This window comes from Dysidea avara, chromosome 6, assembly GCF_963678975.1.
Source record: "Dysidea avara chromosome 6, odDysAvar1.4, whole genome shotgun sequence".
In the NCBI taxonomy this organism is placed as follows: domain Eukaryota; kingdom Metazoa; phylum Porifera; class Demospongiae; order Dictyoceratida; family Dysideidae; genus Dysidea; species Dysidea avara.
In genome coordinates, this window is record NC_089277.1 from 14643629 (window position 1) to 14662028 (window position 18400).

Sequence of the window (18400 nt, forward strand, 5' to 3'; positions counted from 1 at the left end):
TCGGTTCTCTTACCATCATTGGCTTCATACAGTACATTTTGCAGCTCTTCACTTCTTGAGCTATCATTCTCAACTTCTCAAAGTTGACCTAAAGACAATTTATGTGAAGTAAATCTATGTTAATACCACACAATTAAATTACATACCATATGTTCTCAATTATTGAGTCATTCCCCAGGTAGATGAATGTGAAACCCTTCTTGGCCACTGGGAGATATGGTATTAATGGTCGATCAGATACTTTAAGAATATTACGGTATTTTACAAAATTTCTTGTGGGGTCCATGAATATCTCTAAATCCTATAAGAAATCACAAATTAATTACCATATCACACATACAAATTTCACAACATACTTTTTTCATTAATGATATTTTTCAGGAACTTTTTCCCATGTTGGTTTTAATCTTTGTACAAGTGAATAACTTAGACCACTAAAGGATTAGTACATCAAATTAGTACATAGACAAGTTGGACATACATGTACACACACACACACTCACTATACTCACCTTAGTATGGCAAACACTGTATTGTAATTTCTCAGATCCTTCAAGTATTCTACACAACAAATGACATTGATAATCAACATACAGTGTGAGTGTAGTCAGTCACTGACTTACTATCTTCATCATGTGTCTTATAATTTCTGCTCTTCTTGTTGAGCTCTGCTCTTGTAGTATTGTAGTGACGGTCCAGTACAAGTGATTGTTGGTCATATATCAAACAACATCGCGTGTTACATGCATGATTATATGCATGAATGTGTGTGCATGCGTGCGTGTGTGTGTGTGTGTGAATCTTTATCAAGACTATGTTAGTTGGAGCCTCCACATGGTGACCCCTGGGCGTATATATCAGGAAAAGCACTCATGCTTGTGGTATAACTATCTGTACATACATACCAGAAAAACCTTTGCAGCTAAAGACAAACTCTCAATGCATAGAGGGAAAAGCCTGCAGAATTTTTGGCTGTGGCTATACACAATAAAAATAAAATATCATAGCTGAAGACAATAGCAAGATAATGGAAAATAAGGCCAACTTTGGTCAGTTTTTAAAACTGCATACAACTGGTTATTAACAAAGTCAACAGTCAAGTTTATAATTAAAACTTACGTTTTAGGTCTACCACCCTTCACAATTGCTCTCTTTGCTTTTTCCTATCTTCTTCTTTCAGTAAAAATCCTACAACCACCATTAGCTAAACAATATGGCTGACATAATCAAACACTAGCTACCTTTTCTGCCAGCCATTTGTAATGCTACACTAACACCTCCAGCCATAACAGGCTCCGGTTCTTGATAGAGATCTTGTTCCTAAGAAGTGAAGTGAAATACACAATGGATACCGGGATATCTTGAACCTTAGTTATCACAACACACAAGTACTGTACTTGTACTAGTAATACATCACAACATACATATAGCTTGATTGTAGAGTGGTTATTTCAGTAATATCATGCTATCAGTGTTTGAAAACATGTGGAAACACTTGCTATAGCACTAGTTCTCACTTAGCCCCAACGTTTTTTCAACTCGGTAGGATAATAAGAGTGACAAAATGCTCTCCGTCTTAGTGGTTTTCATGGCAAAATCCAAAATGTGCATACTAATCACGTGAGTATTAATCAAACCCCACAATTGATTTTGGCCTTAACGTCTATAATATTATAATTGCTGACCAGATGTAGCCCAAGCAAAGTCACCAACTGGACTACATTTTGAATGTAGCCTAGCCAGCTCCTTTGATCTGAGGTGTGACAATACATATAGAGTATATATATTTGTATATTAATACATGTATCTTGACTGCACAATCATAGGGAGCTATGATGAAAGTCTACAATTTAACAGTTGTTTCTAAATGTAACAGTGTGCAAAGGAGTAATAGCTGGTGGTGGACTACAGTGCTAGTTTATCAGTTGCAACTACACAGTTGTATACAGATATACCATTTAAAGTGTATTGCAACATTGTGGCTGTTCCATTAGAGTATGTATATAGTTTGTCAACCAGAATTTAAGTGTGTGTTCTATTAGAGTACTTCAACACACTGCCTATCAACCAGAGAAACAATAGTTCTTGAATATGTCATATAGCCCATGGGGTAATTGTTTTTGTGACATATAAAGGATTGCTCCTGTGCAGGCCAGCTCATCACAAAAATGCCCAAAGAAGCATAATTTGGTAAAACTCATCACAAAACTCTGTTCAGTTACTCTATTAGAGCATACACTTTTCTAACATGATCAATCAAACTACTCTAATTGAACACTCATTTTTGGTGCTCAGATATTTGATGCTTGACTCTCCATCCATTGTAACAGGTGGATATTGGGGTGGTCAAATTTACTGCACATGCTTAGCTGGCTAATTCTTTAAAGGTCAAATCAATTTTCAACTTGGTATTTGTAGCCTTTAGATACACGTACACATTGTTACAATACCTTCGGTGATTCTGGTCTCTTAGGAGAATGTCCTCCATCATCACTGAAGTCCTACAACAATATATGTTCTTAAAAGACACACAAGCTACACAAATACATGTAATACCTATCCAGTCACATATACAAGTCACCATAGTATATGAGAAAATATACAAACTAGAGGTTGGTACTTCAAAATCTTTTCTCACAAGTGGCAAATAACACTACTCTATCTGCCCATTTTCAATCAAAATATTTCACTACAGATAACCCACAATTGAAATTAAAGACGTGGCAAGAATTTTGAAACACGGAGATGTCACTCGCTGTTGTTCATCGCTTCATAACAGGTAAGCCACTATAGTTAAAGTGTTCATTTAACCTTCTCCAAGTAGCCCAGTGGACAGACTTTTGAACAATGTGTTGTTTTAGGTCATAAGAATTAAGTTACCCCACCTAACATTGCCACACATGCCCATATTGTGTAATACAAAAGTTCTTTGTGGGTTTAAGGGATAAGGAAGTAAATCAACAAAATATCTTATGATAGCCTTCAAGTTCTTATGTTTTGTTATAGCAAAACAATATTGCATTAGAAGAAAATCAATAAATCTGTCACCATGGAAACCACACGTGTAAATATATAGAGTAATGGAGTGAATGGATCAATTCTGGGCAATGGAGTGAATGGACCATCCCTCACTCATGTGAGTCATATACAGGTGTATGGCCGGATAGAAAAATTTATGGTGAAATGAACAGAACTTGTTTCAAGTTGATAGGAGCAACCACCATTAAGTTATGGATCATTTTATAAAGGTATGTAAAGGGTTTGCATGTTTCCTTAGCAAAAAAGTTATTTACATGGCTAGATTTGGTCTCAATGTCTAACGTTAGAGAAAAACCCCTTGGTATTATTTACATCCTTGCTACATCACAAGTAAAATGATTATGTAGCCATAGGATGGATACTTGTTACAGCACTTTGTGCAAGGCATGTATATTGGGGCCAGCTTTCTGGCCTACATGGGTTTAAGGGTTAAGAGATCAGCAGTACAAAAATTCACCAAAGGTGTGTTTGTGCTTTGTAGCACTTATGGGCTCTTGACGGTACTGAATATGTAATATGGCACAAGCAAGGCCCTTTAAATATGTAATACAACTGAGTGTGTGTACACTTTCATAATTCCAAGCAGCTTTGAGCAGACAATAATGGCAAGGTAATAGTACAGAACTAAACATGATGTTTTCAAAAGCCTGGGTGAAAAAGTTGTGAAATTAAAAGTGACGGCCATGAAATGGCTGCAATGATGTTAATGATACTTTTATTATTATTATTATTATTAGCACTTTACAGTGACCAGCACTGAAGGTCTGACAGCAACATGTGCTGCAGCCTTAGGATTATCTAACCTACAAGGACTTAGACCTAGTGACTTGACTTTACTACTGAATAAGGTGTAACAGAAAAGGGGCCAAAGTAAGGAAAAAAATCCCTCCAACCCCAGGATTCGAACTGCAGGTCACCCAATGTCTAGTCGGGGCCACACTCAGTCTTCCTCCAGGAGGGATGGATTTTCTTCCTTAAACCTAAAGTATTTATTATTAGCACTTTACAGTGACCAGCACTGAAGGTCTGACAGCAACATGTGCTGCAGCCTTAGGATTACCTAACTACACATATATAGTACAGAGTTGTTATTTGTCCTTGTCTTAGCCTCACAGTAATTGTATGTGTACAGTATGAATACAACTAATGTGGTTGCTTCATTTTGTTATTTCTCCAGTTATTTAGTCTTCTTTATCAAACACCATACCCCTAACAAAATTAAATGTTATTGCTGAAGCAAAATTCTCTTCTTTGTAACATGCTGCCTCATCATTCAAATTTTAGAAAAGTGAAGTATATTCATAAGCTGCAATAGTATTTATCATACATACAGCATGCTGTAGTGCACACTAGTGGCTCGCATACTTCAGTGCACAGATTTGGAAATCATAAAATTGATGTGGCAACTATTTGAATTTGACCTTCATTCGATGCTCAAAAATTTTGTTGAAGCCCATATTTTCAAAATCAATATTCAATTATTCAATTCATTAACATGCTATTCAAATATTCTTTAGTAAACTGTGATCAGATGAATAAAGCCAACCTAGAAACTTGAGATTGTGTACAAAGTGACATATTCATACTGAAAAATTCTATTTTAGAAGAAATAGAAATAGTACTAAAGCTTTACCTTACTGCCCAACAAAGATATCAGTATTTATTCATGTTTAAAGATTAATCTAATAATCACTGTTTTGTTCTCAACTAATCGAATAGTAAAAAATGCTATTCGTTTCAACACCATATTATAGTGACCATGTCAAGTAGGTCCCTAACATAGCTAAAGTATACTTCATGACCTCACTAATAAGACCACCTCATTATAGTGACCATGTAAAGTAGGTCCAAAACATAGCTAAGGTATACTTCATGACCTCATTAATAAGACCACCTCATTATAGTGACCATGTAAAGTAGGTCCAAAACATAGCTAAGGTATACTTCATGACCTCATTAATAAGACCACCTCAATATAGTGACCATGTTGAGTAGGTCCCAAACATAGCTAAGGTGTACTTCATGACCTCATTAATAAGACCACCTCATTATAGTGACCATGTCAAGTAGGTCCCAAACATAGCTAAGGTGTACTTCATGACCTTATTAATAAGACCACCTCATTATAGTGACCATGTCAAGTAGGTCCCAAACGTAGATAAGGTATACTTTATGATCTCACTAATAAGACCACCTCATTATAGTGACCATGTCAAGTAGGTCCCAAACATAGCTAAGGTGTACTTCATGACCTTATTAATAAGACCACCTCATTATAGTGACCGTGTCAAGTAGGTCCCAAACGTAGATAAGGTATACTTTATGATCTCACTAATAAGACCACCTCATTATAGTGACCATGTCAAGTAGGTCCCAAACATAGCTAAGGTGTACTTCATGACCTCACTAAAAAGACCACCTCATTATAGTGACCATGTCAAGTAGGTCCCAAACATAGCTAAGGATCTCATCAATAAGCACACATTTCACTATAGTGGCCACCTACATTGAACCAGTGTTATAACTTGTTTCTCCTGCTACTATCTGCAGTGCTCTAATTCATTTTTACCTACATCCTGATATGTACAGTAGTTAATTCTCACTTCTATTTCTCTAATTTGCAGTGAAGTTGTAATGGCCACCATTTATACTAGGCATGCGTTTGACTTCCAGTTTGTTATGAGTGTGTTTTGATACATGTACTCGGTACTTCTTCACAGGAGAATATTTATGGATTTGGCAAATACATATAAATACAGTAGATGTAAAGGGTTTTATTTTGGATACATGTACATTATGAAGGACTTTCTTTTCTGTTTGTCTATGAAATTAAACTTTCAAATGCAACTTTCTTTTATGTAAGTACAGATACACCCAATTTAGCTACAAAGGAGTAGAGATCAAAATTTGAATAGCAATATAATAGAGTAAGTCATTAAGGCATTCACTACCATCATGGTAATGTTACTAATGTACTACAATTAATGAGGACAATTAAAGTTATTTTGTAGGGCAGATTATCAGAAGTGGTTTGTCTGAAAAACAAAAAAAAAGCAGCGGTCACCCATCAAGTAAATTCTAGAGAGGAATTGACAAGACTCTTATGTAACAATGGCCATTCTGAGTTTTGTATTTACTGGCTACTGACTTAGAATACTGGTACACTTTAGGCTTCACACTGAGTACCTACACACATAGCTTACCATGACAAGTTGAGATTAACTCGTGCGAGTTTTTAGCAAACATGCACACATGACTGATAAAAGGTTCCATTTCTAAAATTCTTAAACTACATAAGCGCTATTTTAATTCAAAAATCCCAGTATTTACTAGAAACTTTTACATGGTGGTATAGAACTTGTAAGGGAATTTTTGAAGACACTGCATTATTACACATGCACAAAGCAGTTGTAAAGAAACTGGACACACAGATACGGTTTATAGTAATAGTCCAATTAATGGCAATGATTATAAAGAGGTCTCACTTACATATGAACGTACATACAACAATCACAATCATGTTACTTTTCTAGTGCTATAGTGACTACTGGCTCTGATGGCTCCATGTTCCAATTTATACCATCTAAAAAAGAAAATACATACATTGATTGTTAATATATATAGGTATATTTTGTGTGTGTGTGTGTGTGTGTTTGTGTGTGTGTGCGTGTGTGCGTGCGTGCGTGTGCGTGCATGTGTGTATGACTACTTACGATGGCATCATCTATTTCCATTTTGATATAGCCTTCTCCTGCCTGTGCTCCTAAACATGAAGTGTGTACAGGATCATGTAAGTTTGTATGTAAGTACAATGCACACATGCAATGTACACATGCAATGTACACATGCAATGTACACATTTTTTAAAATATTGATACACACACACACACACACACACACACACACACACACACACACACACACACACACACACACACACACACACACACACACACACACACACACACACACACACACACACACACACACACACACACACACACACACACACACACACACACTACACACACCTTGATCCATGGTCAAACTCACTGGGATCACTTTCAGCCAGTGGCAAAGTCATCAGTGCTGTCAAATATGTACAACACAGCAGTTACAATGACAGAAGTGCACTACACATGTAGTTACATGTCATTGTATAAAACAAAACAAAAGCAATGCCAGACAAATCTGTCCATTAGAGTAATGGTCCAGTTGTGTGGGCATTGGCTGCATACCAAATATAAAACCAACTGATATATACCATATAACAACATACAGAAACACACAACAAAAAATAATTATTTTTAGGGCTTGCTTCTTGAGTTTTGTCTTCTTCCTTGGCTTCTTAAACTTCAACTGCACAAGAAACAACACAGAAGTTCTTATCACAATAACTTACACACAAGTACAGTACAAACAATGTAGGTGGTTGGCGTATGAAAACAGATGTTCTGATGAAGTAAAATCCTTCAAATGCAGCGGAACCTCGTCAAAATCAAAGGCCATAAAATATGCATGGACAACAAAATATGCATGGACAACACCTTGATAATCAGGACACTTGTCTACAGTCCCATTTGTATAATTGGACAAATACGTACATGTTGACCCTGAAACCTCACTTCAAAAGCCACAAAAGGTGTCCCAAATAAGTTTGCAGATTTTGGGGGAAATTCACTGCACACACACGCACACACGCACACACACAAATATATCACTGCATTCGTGCAGTATAGATGATACAACTCGTACAGTACATTTACATAATATTACATAAATGATGCGTGCATACATCACACAAGTGTTCACTTCACTCACCAGCACTATAATATTCTGATACAACTCTAGTTGTACACCTCCTAGACTAGCCTGTAGTGGAAAAAAAAAACACTATTATAATATGGACTAAAAGAATATATGTAACTGTACAGTATGTATGTTGTAATACATGGTGTGTACCTCATGAAGGGAAAAGGTATTGTTTTAGAATTTTTAAATTCAGACAATGTATGAACTTAGATAACACAAACAGCAAATTATAAAATACCACATACAGCATTGGCTCTCAGACAGTCTCTAATAATTTTTCTCTCTTTCCTCAGTTGCATCATACAACCCTCCTTCTCCTGTGAAGATCATAATGACAAGTATCGATTGTGTAGTACCAATGGACAGTACACTAGACACATTCGGGGGATTCTCAAGTCAGACCTTATTACAGTGATCTATTGGAACAGGGTCTTACAGTCCTATAAGAATTTCTCCCCAGCTATTTGTCAATAACTAGTACACGTATTATCCTTACAGTACAATATACGCCTGTAAACTGAAGAATAGAACTACTATAGACACATGCAGGATACTAAATACATACACTCCTGCTTACCCAGGACAATGGACGCCTTCTTTACACCTTCAAACTCTTCTTTGTATTTCTTCGGTATCTCCTTAGGCTGGTACTACACCAATATGTACACACACTACACTAGCATGTAGATATGAGTGAGTACTTACATTCCCATACTCGTCATCCTTATAAGGATTGTAGTCCACTTTCTTGTTCTTCAGTTTAACATCCTTTTCAGCCTACAGTATACACACATGATAAACAGCTTCCCCATCAAAAATGTATAATAAATTTGTCCAGCCAGCTGCAGCTTAGGCCTGCAGATTATTGAATTTACACACAGTTAAAACACAAATATAACCAGTACCTAAACACGTATGTTTGTATCACCAACAACAAAAGTGGTACACTTATTTAAATGAAGGCAAACTACTGCTAGTAATGTGAGATGTCGTTGTTACTTGTACTGATAATAGTAATGTGGGTATTGAGTCATCAAGTGTGAGACCTGCACTAATGAAGAAACTATACTGGTATGTTATCAATACCATTAGCCATGTAATCTGAAGAAAATTCATCCACATTGTCATTTGTGGAATGGCTATCATCAGCTACACTCAACATATCATGTAAACATGTGTGGCAAGATATAGGACCAAAAAACACATTGTAACATCATTTTAGCTGTTACTCTATTACTGTTACACAGGTAACTTAAACAATGTCTGCTACTCTGTTACATTGTAACTGCATGTCACATTGTTACGTATGTAGGGATAAAAATACTTATAGGACATCTGCTACTCTGTTATGTTGTAACTGTTACATAGAGATAAAAAATAATAAGTTTTAATACAGTGTTCACTATTCTGTTACATGTAACTGTTACACTGTTACATACATAGGGATAAAAATAATAACTTATACGATGTCTACTACTCTGTTAAGTTGTTACTGATACACTGTTACATAGGGATAGCCAGATACTAAAATACTGGCTGTTACACTGTCACACAATTTAATCGGTTAATCAATCAGTTATGGGGACAAATAATCAGTTATAGACAACAGAAACAAGGCAGAAATTGAGTACTACAACAAGGAGTTCTGTATCCAGCTTAAGGAGAGCACACTTAGTACTTGGAAATCAAAGTATTATGAAGAGGTTAAAAGGCTTAGTAAGGACAGACAGCTTGCTGAATCGGGTGAATCGTCGTAACTACACTTTCTAACTTAAAATGGGGTAGGCCACTACTTGCGGGTGACACACTAGATAATCGGTGCAATCTATATGTTTATGCCACATGTAGTACTGGAGGAATGGTCACCACATGTAGTACTGGAGGAATGGTCACCACTATAATGGTTTTGGCAGCTGGCGAGACTACAGTGAAGACCCACAACATGCAACTAATTTACCAAGGAAGACAACAGCCTGTTTACCAAGATATGCCTTTCCAAATGACTGGAACATAACGTTTACTCCAAACCACTGCTGTAATGAGAAGATGAAGGAATACATTCATAAAATAATTATTCCTTATGTTACAGCCAAGCAGAAATATTTGAAGCTTCAACCAAACCACACAGCACTTGCAATCTATGATGAATCCAAAGGGCGACTCACTCCAGCTATATTTTCATTGCTTGAAGCATATAATGTCGTTGTTAAGGTACCAACAAATTGTACAGACAAACTACAGCCAATGAATCTGTCCGTCAATAAAGCCGTAAAAGATTTCTTAAGGAAAAGGTTTCAGATTTGGTACTCACATGAGGTAGAAAAGCTTTACCGGACAACTGCACCAGGACATTTCACTCCTGTGGATTTATGTACAAGTATACTTAAGCCACTTGGAGCTGAATGGCTTTTCAATGTCTATCAGTATCTACAGAGTAACAACTCACTAGCTAAAAATGGATTCCGGGCTGTAGGTATTACCAGTGTTCTTGAATTGTAATTGTTTATAGGAACATTATTTTTAGTATTGACTGCTGGAATATAAACTGTATTGACTATGGTAGTTATGGAAACAATTTAAATGATTGTTGGATTTGTGGGAATCTATCTTGACAGCTAACTATATAGCTCAGCAACTTTGAAGAAAACTCAACATAATCTAATTTTACTGCCAAACCACATTACTATAATACAATTCTGGACAGTTCTAGAATAGAATGAATACAATTACAAAATTGCATCATAACCATAAGTGCAAAGTGTGAAAAAATCAGACAACCTGTCTGGCTACATTCCCTAAGTGTTAAAGGGAAAGGTAAACAAACACCTCCTTCAAAACACTGTACTAAATGCAGACACATTGCTTCCTGGTGGAATGGCTTATGGAGAGCCTGTCCACAACAAATAACTGTGGCAAATGTAATTACAAAAACCCCACAGTCTCTGACACCTTGTTGTTTATGAACCTTGGCAACATCATGTTTGGAGACTCCAAACAATTCATGTATGATCACCTGGGTTCTGTCATCAATGCTGTCATACAGGGAATCATACACCATCACCTTGTCTGATCCTTCTAGGTGAACATTGGAAGCAACAATCCAATGGTTACCACTTGAGTGAATTACATGTTATAATAACATCATTAAGCTCTTCCCCATTTAAAATTTTTGTTTTATGTGAAATTAGTAGATGGGGCACAGCTAATACATTTTATACCTCTGAAAGAGGAAAACCTCTATAGTACAGCAAAACCTCTATAGTACAGCAAAAAGTGATGAAAAATTCTGGGTCCCAAATGCCTATAATAGAGAGGTTCCACTGTAGTAGAGCTGAAATGGATATCCTGAAAAATATCTTTCCAGATATTCTATGGAATCAGGAGCTTATACACACCAAAGGTGAAAATTCTTACACTTTGGACTGCCAGCCATTACAGCCAACATTTGAAATGTTCCATCTGTGATGACATAGTCTATCTGGATCAACATTTTTAGCGTTTACTAATACGTTAGTTAGCAACACTTGCCCTGTCTCACACACTGCCACACATAAAAATCCATCACTAAATCCCTCTCTACAGCCAGTTAATAATACAAGAACATTGCAAACGCTTCTTACCAATTGGCCTGTGGATTTGTGGTGTTCCAAGTAAGGCAATGTTGCACTATATAAATATTGCATGGTTAAATCTTCTGTGTTCATATGCTTCTGGTTTCATATATCCTTTAAGTATGACATTAAAACCTGTCACCTGTCTAAACTGGCCATTGAAAAATCCCCCCATGTGCCAACTGGGTACAAAGTGGCTTGCAGCCACCTCCTTAACCCTTAAGCCTGTATAATTCACAACACTGGATTTAAACTTAATACACATGCTTTGCACAAAGCACTGTAACTTTCATAGCATCCATCCTATGGCTATGCAGTTTATGTCATTCTACTTGTGATGTAACAAGGATTAAAATCACACCTAGGGTTTTACCCTAACACTAAATGGTGAGGCCAAAACTAGCCATGAAAATAACTTTTAGGTAAGGAAACATGCAAACCCTTTATGAAATTGTCCATAACTCGATGGTGGTTGCTCCTATCAATTTTCAACAACTTCCGTTTGATTCACCGTTAAATTTTTTATCAGGCCATATATGACTCACGTGAGTAAACCCACAATCGAAATTAAACACGTGGCAAGAATTTTAGAACATGATGCAATTCACTGTTGTTCATCGCTTCATAACAAGTAAGCCATTGTAGTTACTGTGTACATTTATTTTTTTCTCCAGTGGACAGACTATTAACCAGTGTGTAGTTGTAGGCAACATAAGTTATCCCATCCAGTGTTGCCATGGCCATGCCCATGTTGTGTAAATATGCATTTCCCAAAAGTTCTTTACATTATCAAGATAACACTGGGATACTACAGTGTCATCTCCGGAAAACTTTCAAATATAGCACTGAGTAAAATTTTCACCCTGGTGCAATGTCCAATAATTTTATGCTATCATGATAGAGACTCAGCTGTACAAAATATATGTTGTCATGGTATGTGCTAATTTAATGAACTTTGCTTACGTTTTACAATTAATTTTTAACAACACACCACTGATACCACGGCAATTAACTCACCAATTGTGTCTCAATATCTGCAACACGAAACGACAACCTTCGCAACAGCCAAAGATCCTCGACTCTGAGCACCTATCACACGCCACGGTGCTATAAGCTGAGACTGACCACGTTGTAGTAGCATAGTCTCGTCCCCAGCCGCTTGATCACGAGACTAGTAGTAGCACTGTGAAGTCATATTATTCCGTGGTACAGACGATTGCGCGATCTTTGCAACAAAAACCGTCAAGCGAAAACCGAAAACGTGATCCATTTGTTTTGAAAAGTTGCCTAATTACGTAGCAAGCTCACGTTTCCAGCTCACGTTTCCATTGAATTCCTGTGTTGCATAGATTCCGAAATCGTCTGTACATGCTTTATGCATGTCCTTCGAGCCGATCACGACGCAGTGACCTACAGATCCAGTCAGCTACTACACTCGCGAACATGAGCAAGGCTATGTTAAGAGACGCTCGCTTCCCAGACGAGAATTCGTTGGTACCACAGTACCCGAAGAGGCGAGTGACAATTTTTTGTTTCCTTTTACACTTTAGTTAGTGTTCTTCAATTGGATTGGGAGCACCAGAGACGGGAATCCTGGTGAAGCTGATTGCTGCCGCCAAACTGTACTAGAGTACGTGAGCAGTATAAATAGTTAAGAGTATAGACAGACCGCTACATTTTCGACATGGCTGAATGAAGGCTTGAGTAGAAATGAAAGGAAAAAGAGGTGGAGATCGGTCATCCACCAAACACAGTAATCAACTATATATCAAAAGGGTCTCACACAATTAAGGAAATAAGGCTTACAGGGGTGTAGCTAGAAATTTTAAATAGGTGAGGCAGACCTTGCAATATTATGAATGATGCACGTACTCTAGTGTGTAAGTACAATTAGCAAGTGTAACATGCTCAAGCTTGGGGGGGGGGCATTGCCCAGGAAAATTTTGAAACTTTAAGAGCTACAAGACTGAATGTGGAGGTAATTTTAGTTCTACTATGATGGTAATAGCATAGAATGCACGTTGTGGTATTTTATGCATGTTGCTCAGACCATGTATATAGCACTGGTATCATGTCAATCCAGGGGGTCTGGGCCAGCTTATGCTTCCCTAGGAAAGTTAGAGATTGATTGTGAGGGCAATTTAAGTAGTTTAATTTGCTTGATTGTTGTGTTAGGGTGAGTGCTCTGTTAGGGTGACTGCTCTATTAGAGTATATCGATCTAACCAGTTTCTGAAAACCTTAGTAGCTAACCTCTTATGGATGGACTCTTACTAAATGCCATATAAACTTTATTAATGCAAGCTTTCAATGCATCTAAAAGGTCCAATGTAGCTTTCAGTTCAATGGTTTCAGTCATCAATATTTGGTGAGGTAACTGCCTCACTTGCCTACATTGTTGCTACACCTCTGGCTTAGACAGCATGCTAAGAACTGCATGCAGCCTGGCATTGTATATACTTCAGTCGACAACTTAGCACCACTAGTTTACAGACGTTTAAAGCAGTTGTTTTCACTCCTTAAGACTTATCCAATGATGAAACGGTGGATACATTACAAGTGTTTCCATTTCTTATACACGAAATACCATCATTATAAAGTGATTTGTTACAATACCTAGCAAAAACAGCTGATGTGACATCAGTGATCAGTTTGATCCCCTTGAGTGCATGGTGGAAGTTGAATGCTGGTGAGCTGCCAATTTGGTATCTGCTGCTCTCAAGGTATTTGCCTTGCTACATGTATGAACTTCCGGTTTGAACCATTCAACAGAGTAGTCCTTCATTTCTTAGCACACCAAATTTTAATTATCTCACGTGAGAGAACATCTTGTTATAAGGAAAATCACAATGCCTATCATGTGCCAATTATCGGCATGGGGTACCTATTATCGGCAACTATACTTTCGTGATTGACCAATTATCGGCACAGTGTGTGATTTTGTGTGTAACTCCATGATGCCTCTTTGGTTCTTTGTGAAATTTGTTATGGGAGAACCAGGGAGATGCAGTCCTTGGATAGCTTTGTTTCACAGAAGTTTTACAAAGATGAGGCCAGCCGTTCAAGAGATATTCAGGTTAGACGTAAAAACATACTGATTTTTAATATAAAATTATTTTTACGCTTACCTAGCATAGCTTGTATAGCGCTTTAACAACAATAATCACCGAATGAAAATGATTCTAAGAAATGTTTTAGAGGATATAACAGCCCATTAATTGTGGAACTTGGTAACCTCCATATACCCCTTAGCCTCCATAGTTTACAAGTGCCAATAATTGATACCTGCCGATAATTGGCGACTTACACTATACATGTGCATATCCAGAGAGCGTAAGTGTGTCTGAGCATGTACATATGTAGCCATGAAGGTGGGAGCATTGCTCCCCTGTCAGATCGTTTCTTATCCACTTGCTACACCAGTAAAGATAACTTTCAAATTATTGACCTCTCTCTCAACAATGTTAGTCATGTCATCATCAAGCATACAGTTTCAAAACACAAGGCAACACCTTCTGGTGTTGACACTATTTATGAAATACAATTTTAGAAATAAACAGATACTAGCATAATTAACTTATCACAGCATTACTGCATGTCCTTGTGGATAGAGTACAAATCATACTAATCCTTCAAAATCCACACAAGAATTGACCATACACATTATACCACACTTATACTATGTTGGTAAACTCCTCTGTGATGACTTGTGAATCTAACTTGATATCTATAGGTCTCTTACTCTCCACAATCATTTACTAAAGGATCAACAATGAAGATAATCACTGTTTATCTCTAAGACATGTCTCACTCTCACCTGTTGAACCTCTTCTTGTATGACAACTGCCAATGTGTCTCTTTTCTCAAAACATTACAACTACAAACATTCTATCTTTAAACACTGCACACCAAAGCTATAGCACCAAAGTATGAGGATTGTATGTTAATTATTAAAACTTTTAGTAGTGAATTTGTCTATTTAATTCAAACAACATGCAAATCAGCCAAGTGTGTGCATGGTATACGTTAGTGCTGAGTTATGGACTGGTCCCTCCATGCTGGCCACCATGATACAGTAACTCCTAAGCAGATAAAATGGCACATATTAAATGGATTTGACTTAGACATCACAACATGCCATCCGAAATCTTGGAGGAGGTCATCTGGAAAATCTTTTGGACAGCTCTCTCTATACGACTTCACCAACTGTAACTTTCTATAGTTGACACACAAATAGTACTATAGTAATTTAGTTTAGTATTTACTTCCATACACAACTTGAAAGATCTACTTGTAGGAGTGACAGTAACCACAAGAGTACCTCCTTTACCAGAAGTGTTCATATTTACAACCATGAGTGGCTAAATTCATAATAAGTTGTGTACAAAAAGAATTTCATAGGTAATTACAAAAAACTTTACAACCATCACTATCATGCATGTACTAGTTTGAAAGTTTCTATACTCCACAAGATATTTAACGTGTTACAACTTTTGAATAAATTGAATGCCTAACACTAGACAACTCTATTGCCAATCTAGACTTTTTCTCTCTGACATTTTACATCTTAGCCTGGGTATGTCCCTCTCCTTCTGTACCCTTCAGGACACAATTAATAAAACTGAAATCCAGTGTTGTACATGCTCCATAGCCATCCAAAGCTTTTGCAGTTTATAGACTTTGAATGGCACAGATTATTTTTTGTAGAAGTCCAGCTGATTGTCTGTTAAGTTTAAATTTGGTTAGATTGAATGAGTATTACTTTGACCTCTCAACAATCAGCTAAGCCGTTGGAGTTACAAAAACAAAACATTTTACATAATTATAACATGTACACATACAGTTATAATAATATTATAATGATACACTATAATGAAAGTTTGCACCTTCTAATTCCCACAAGAAATAATCACAATACCTTCGTAGTTCCCTAGCTGGTTCAATCCCAAAAGTCAGCCAGACAGGTGTATACCTTTAGTCACAGAATACATACAGTGCACACATCATGCTTGCACGTGTACCTTGTCCTCTGCAACTGTGTCCCAAACTGTAAAAGCTGAAGTGTCCACAGGACATGAAAATGTTGGGACATCACTAGTAACATTGCAGTGTCTGCATTTTTGGTGTCCACAAGACACTTCAGTTTTTGGTACAGTGAATTTTGTTTTTATTGACAGCTCAAGCTTGACTAGTTTGCAGTACAGTATACATAAAACCTGTCTATTCCAGTCACCTTTGGGCCAATAATTAATTTTACTGACCAGCTGCAGCAGTCCATGACTGCATTTTAAGACAGATGAGATCATTATTTTTGTGCATGACAATAATATTATTAGCAGAATGGCCAGTTGAACAACAGATGGCCTATTTATACAGATATGTATCAACAGGCTTAAATTTTATCGTGGCACATCAATGGTTTATGCCAGTTTTTGCAGTTGGTATTATTGACTGTCGAGTCACATAACTCTGAACTTTTGTAACCAACAATTGGACACTTGGAGAGAGCAAAATGATTCCATAGGTCACCTTAATTAAGGTTCATGTCATTATTGTGTGGCCGACTTCGACTGATTCAAGTGTAGCTACATAGAGGCAAAAAGTTATAAGAATATGCAACTATACGTACATTGCTTATTGATATAATGTGGCCCAGGGTTAGGCCTACATAAAGTATTATGCCAGCACATTATTATAAAGTGTAATAGGATAGAGTGCTATGCCAGCATAATGTTAGCATTTTAGGTAGATATTTCAAACTATGGAGTTGAAAATAGATCAATATTCTCTAATAGAGCAGCCAGTGGAAACTGTAAATTGCATTAGAGCACTCAAACGCATTGTACATAGCTTCTTAGATCGATACTCTCTAATAGAACAGTCACTTTGTAGTGAAATACTCTTATAGAGCAGTCACTGATTAAATGTTGCTAATTATAATATAACCTAGGAGCATAATGCAAGCATAATGGGAACAGCTGAAGAGTACAAAAAGGTGAAAATTTAGGGAAATTCCTTACAGCATTTTGGGAAAAATTGACTCAGACGTAGCCAGCATAATAGGCAGCTGCCAGTGTAATGCCATCGCACTAGGTCGATATTTCAAACTACGGAGCTTACATCAAGAGTTATTATTGATTGTTATTATTGATTGTTGTGCAGACCTCAAAAGAGTATGGTGCACAAAAAAGGGTACAATTGCTACTGTCAATTACAAAAGAAAAACAAACTTATATAATTATACAATATTTACTATACACAAGACCATATATACACATTGATAAATTATTAAACAGTTACTAGTCCAGCTAGGCTGTGCTTGAATTGGTCAATCTCTGTTAAATCAATCACGTGTTGGGGTAAGGAATTCCAAATATTGATTGCAGAGGGGAAAAAAGAAAATTTATAACAGTCAATTCTAGTCATTGGGGTTAAAAATCTCTTATCATGGCCTCTGGTGTGATGTAGGTTAGGATTAGAAAAAAGGAAATCATCAGCATTAATATCGATTTGGTGAGATATAATTTTAAATAACATTGTAGCCTTCTGTTCATTCCTGCATCTGGCTAAGGTAGGCCAATTAAGGTTAGATAACATTTCAGTGACGCTGGAATATCTAGAATAGTTGTTAAATGCAAACCGTGCTGCTCGTCTTTGGACATTTTCTATGGCATCGATGTCTCTTCGCCTGTGGGGTGACCAGACTGTGGCTGCATATTCTAAGATAGGTTTAATCAGGGCTTTGTAGCAGTTACTTTTGACTTGGAGAGGACACTTGCTCAAGTTACGTTGCAAGAAGCATTTGGTGTTATTGGCCTTTTTAGTAATTTGTTTAATGTGCTCTGACCAGGATAAGTTTTTGTCGATAGTTACACCTAGATACTTAGCATGTGTTACCTCTTTTATAGTTTTACTTTGCAGTGTGTATTGAGCTAGTAT

The 18400-nt window shown here is 36.9% G+C and overlaps 1 protein-coding gene and 1 long non-coding RNA gene across 6 annotated transcripts in view; both read right to left on the bottom strand.

Annotated features, from left to right (window-relative positions):
• The window catches only part of LOC136259187 (U4/U6.U5 tri-snRNP-associated protein 1-like), a 52754-nt gene extending 43725 nt beyond the window's left edge, over positions 1-9029 (bottom strand). Inside the window, exons 1-5 of one of the 5 annotated variants that reach the window (XM_066052666.1) lie at positions 8557-8676; positions 8429-8501; positions 8097-8168; positions 7861-7911; positions 7384-7398 (exon numbers count right to left, since the gene is read on the bottom strand). Coding sequence is in view for 1 of the 5 variants with exons in the window: in XM_066052667.1 (XP_065908739.1) it covers positions 8938-8997 (60 nt within the window). In the remaining 4 variants the exon portion in view is untranslated. Of the gene's footprint in view, positions 1-7344; positions 7399-7860; positions 7912-8096; positions 8169-8428; positions 8502-8556; positions 8677-8937 lie in introns of those variants that run through there. The other 4 variants (XM_066052664.1, XM_066052663.1, XM_066052665.1 and 1 more) reach the window with 4 other exon arrangements.
• On the bottom strand, positions 1115-6607 carry LOC136259192 (uncharacterized). Its single transcript, XR_010703237.1, has 4 exons — positions 6565-6607; positions 2451-2501; positions 1242-1320; positions 1115-1188 (listed from the first exon to the last, which is right to left on the bottom strand). It is a non-coding gene; the product is annotated as an uncharacterized lncRNA (long non-coding RNA).
• Positions 9030-18400: the final 9371 nt, after the last annotated feature.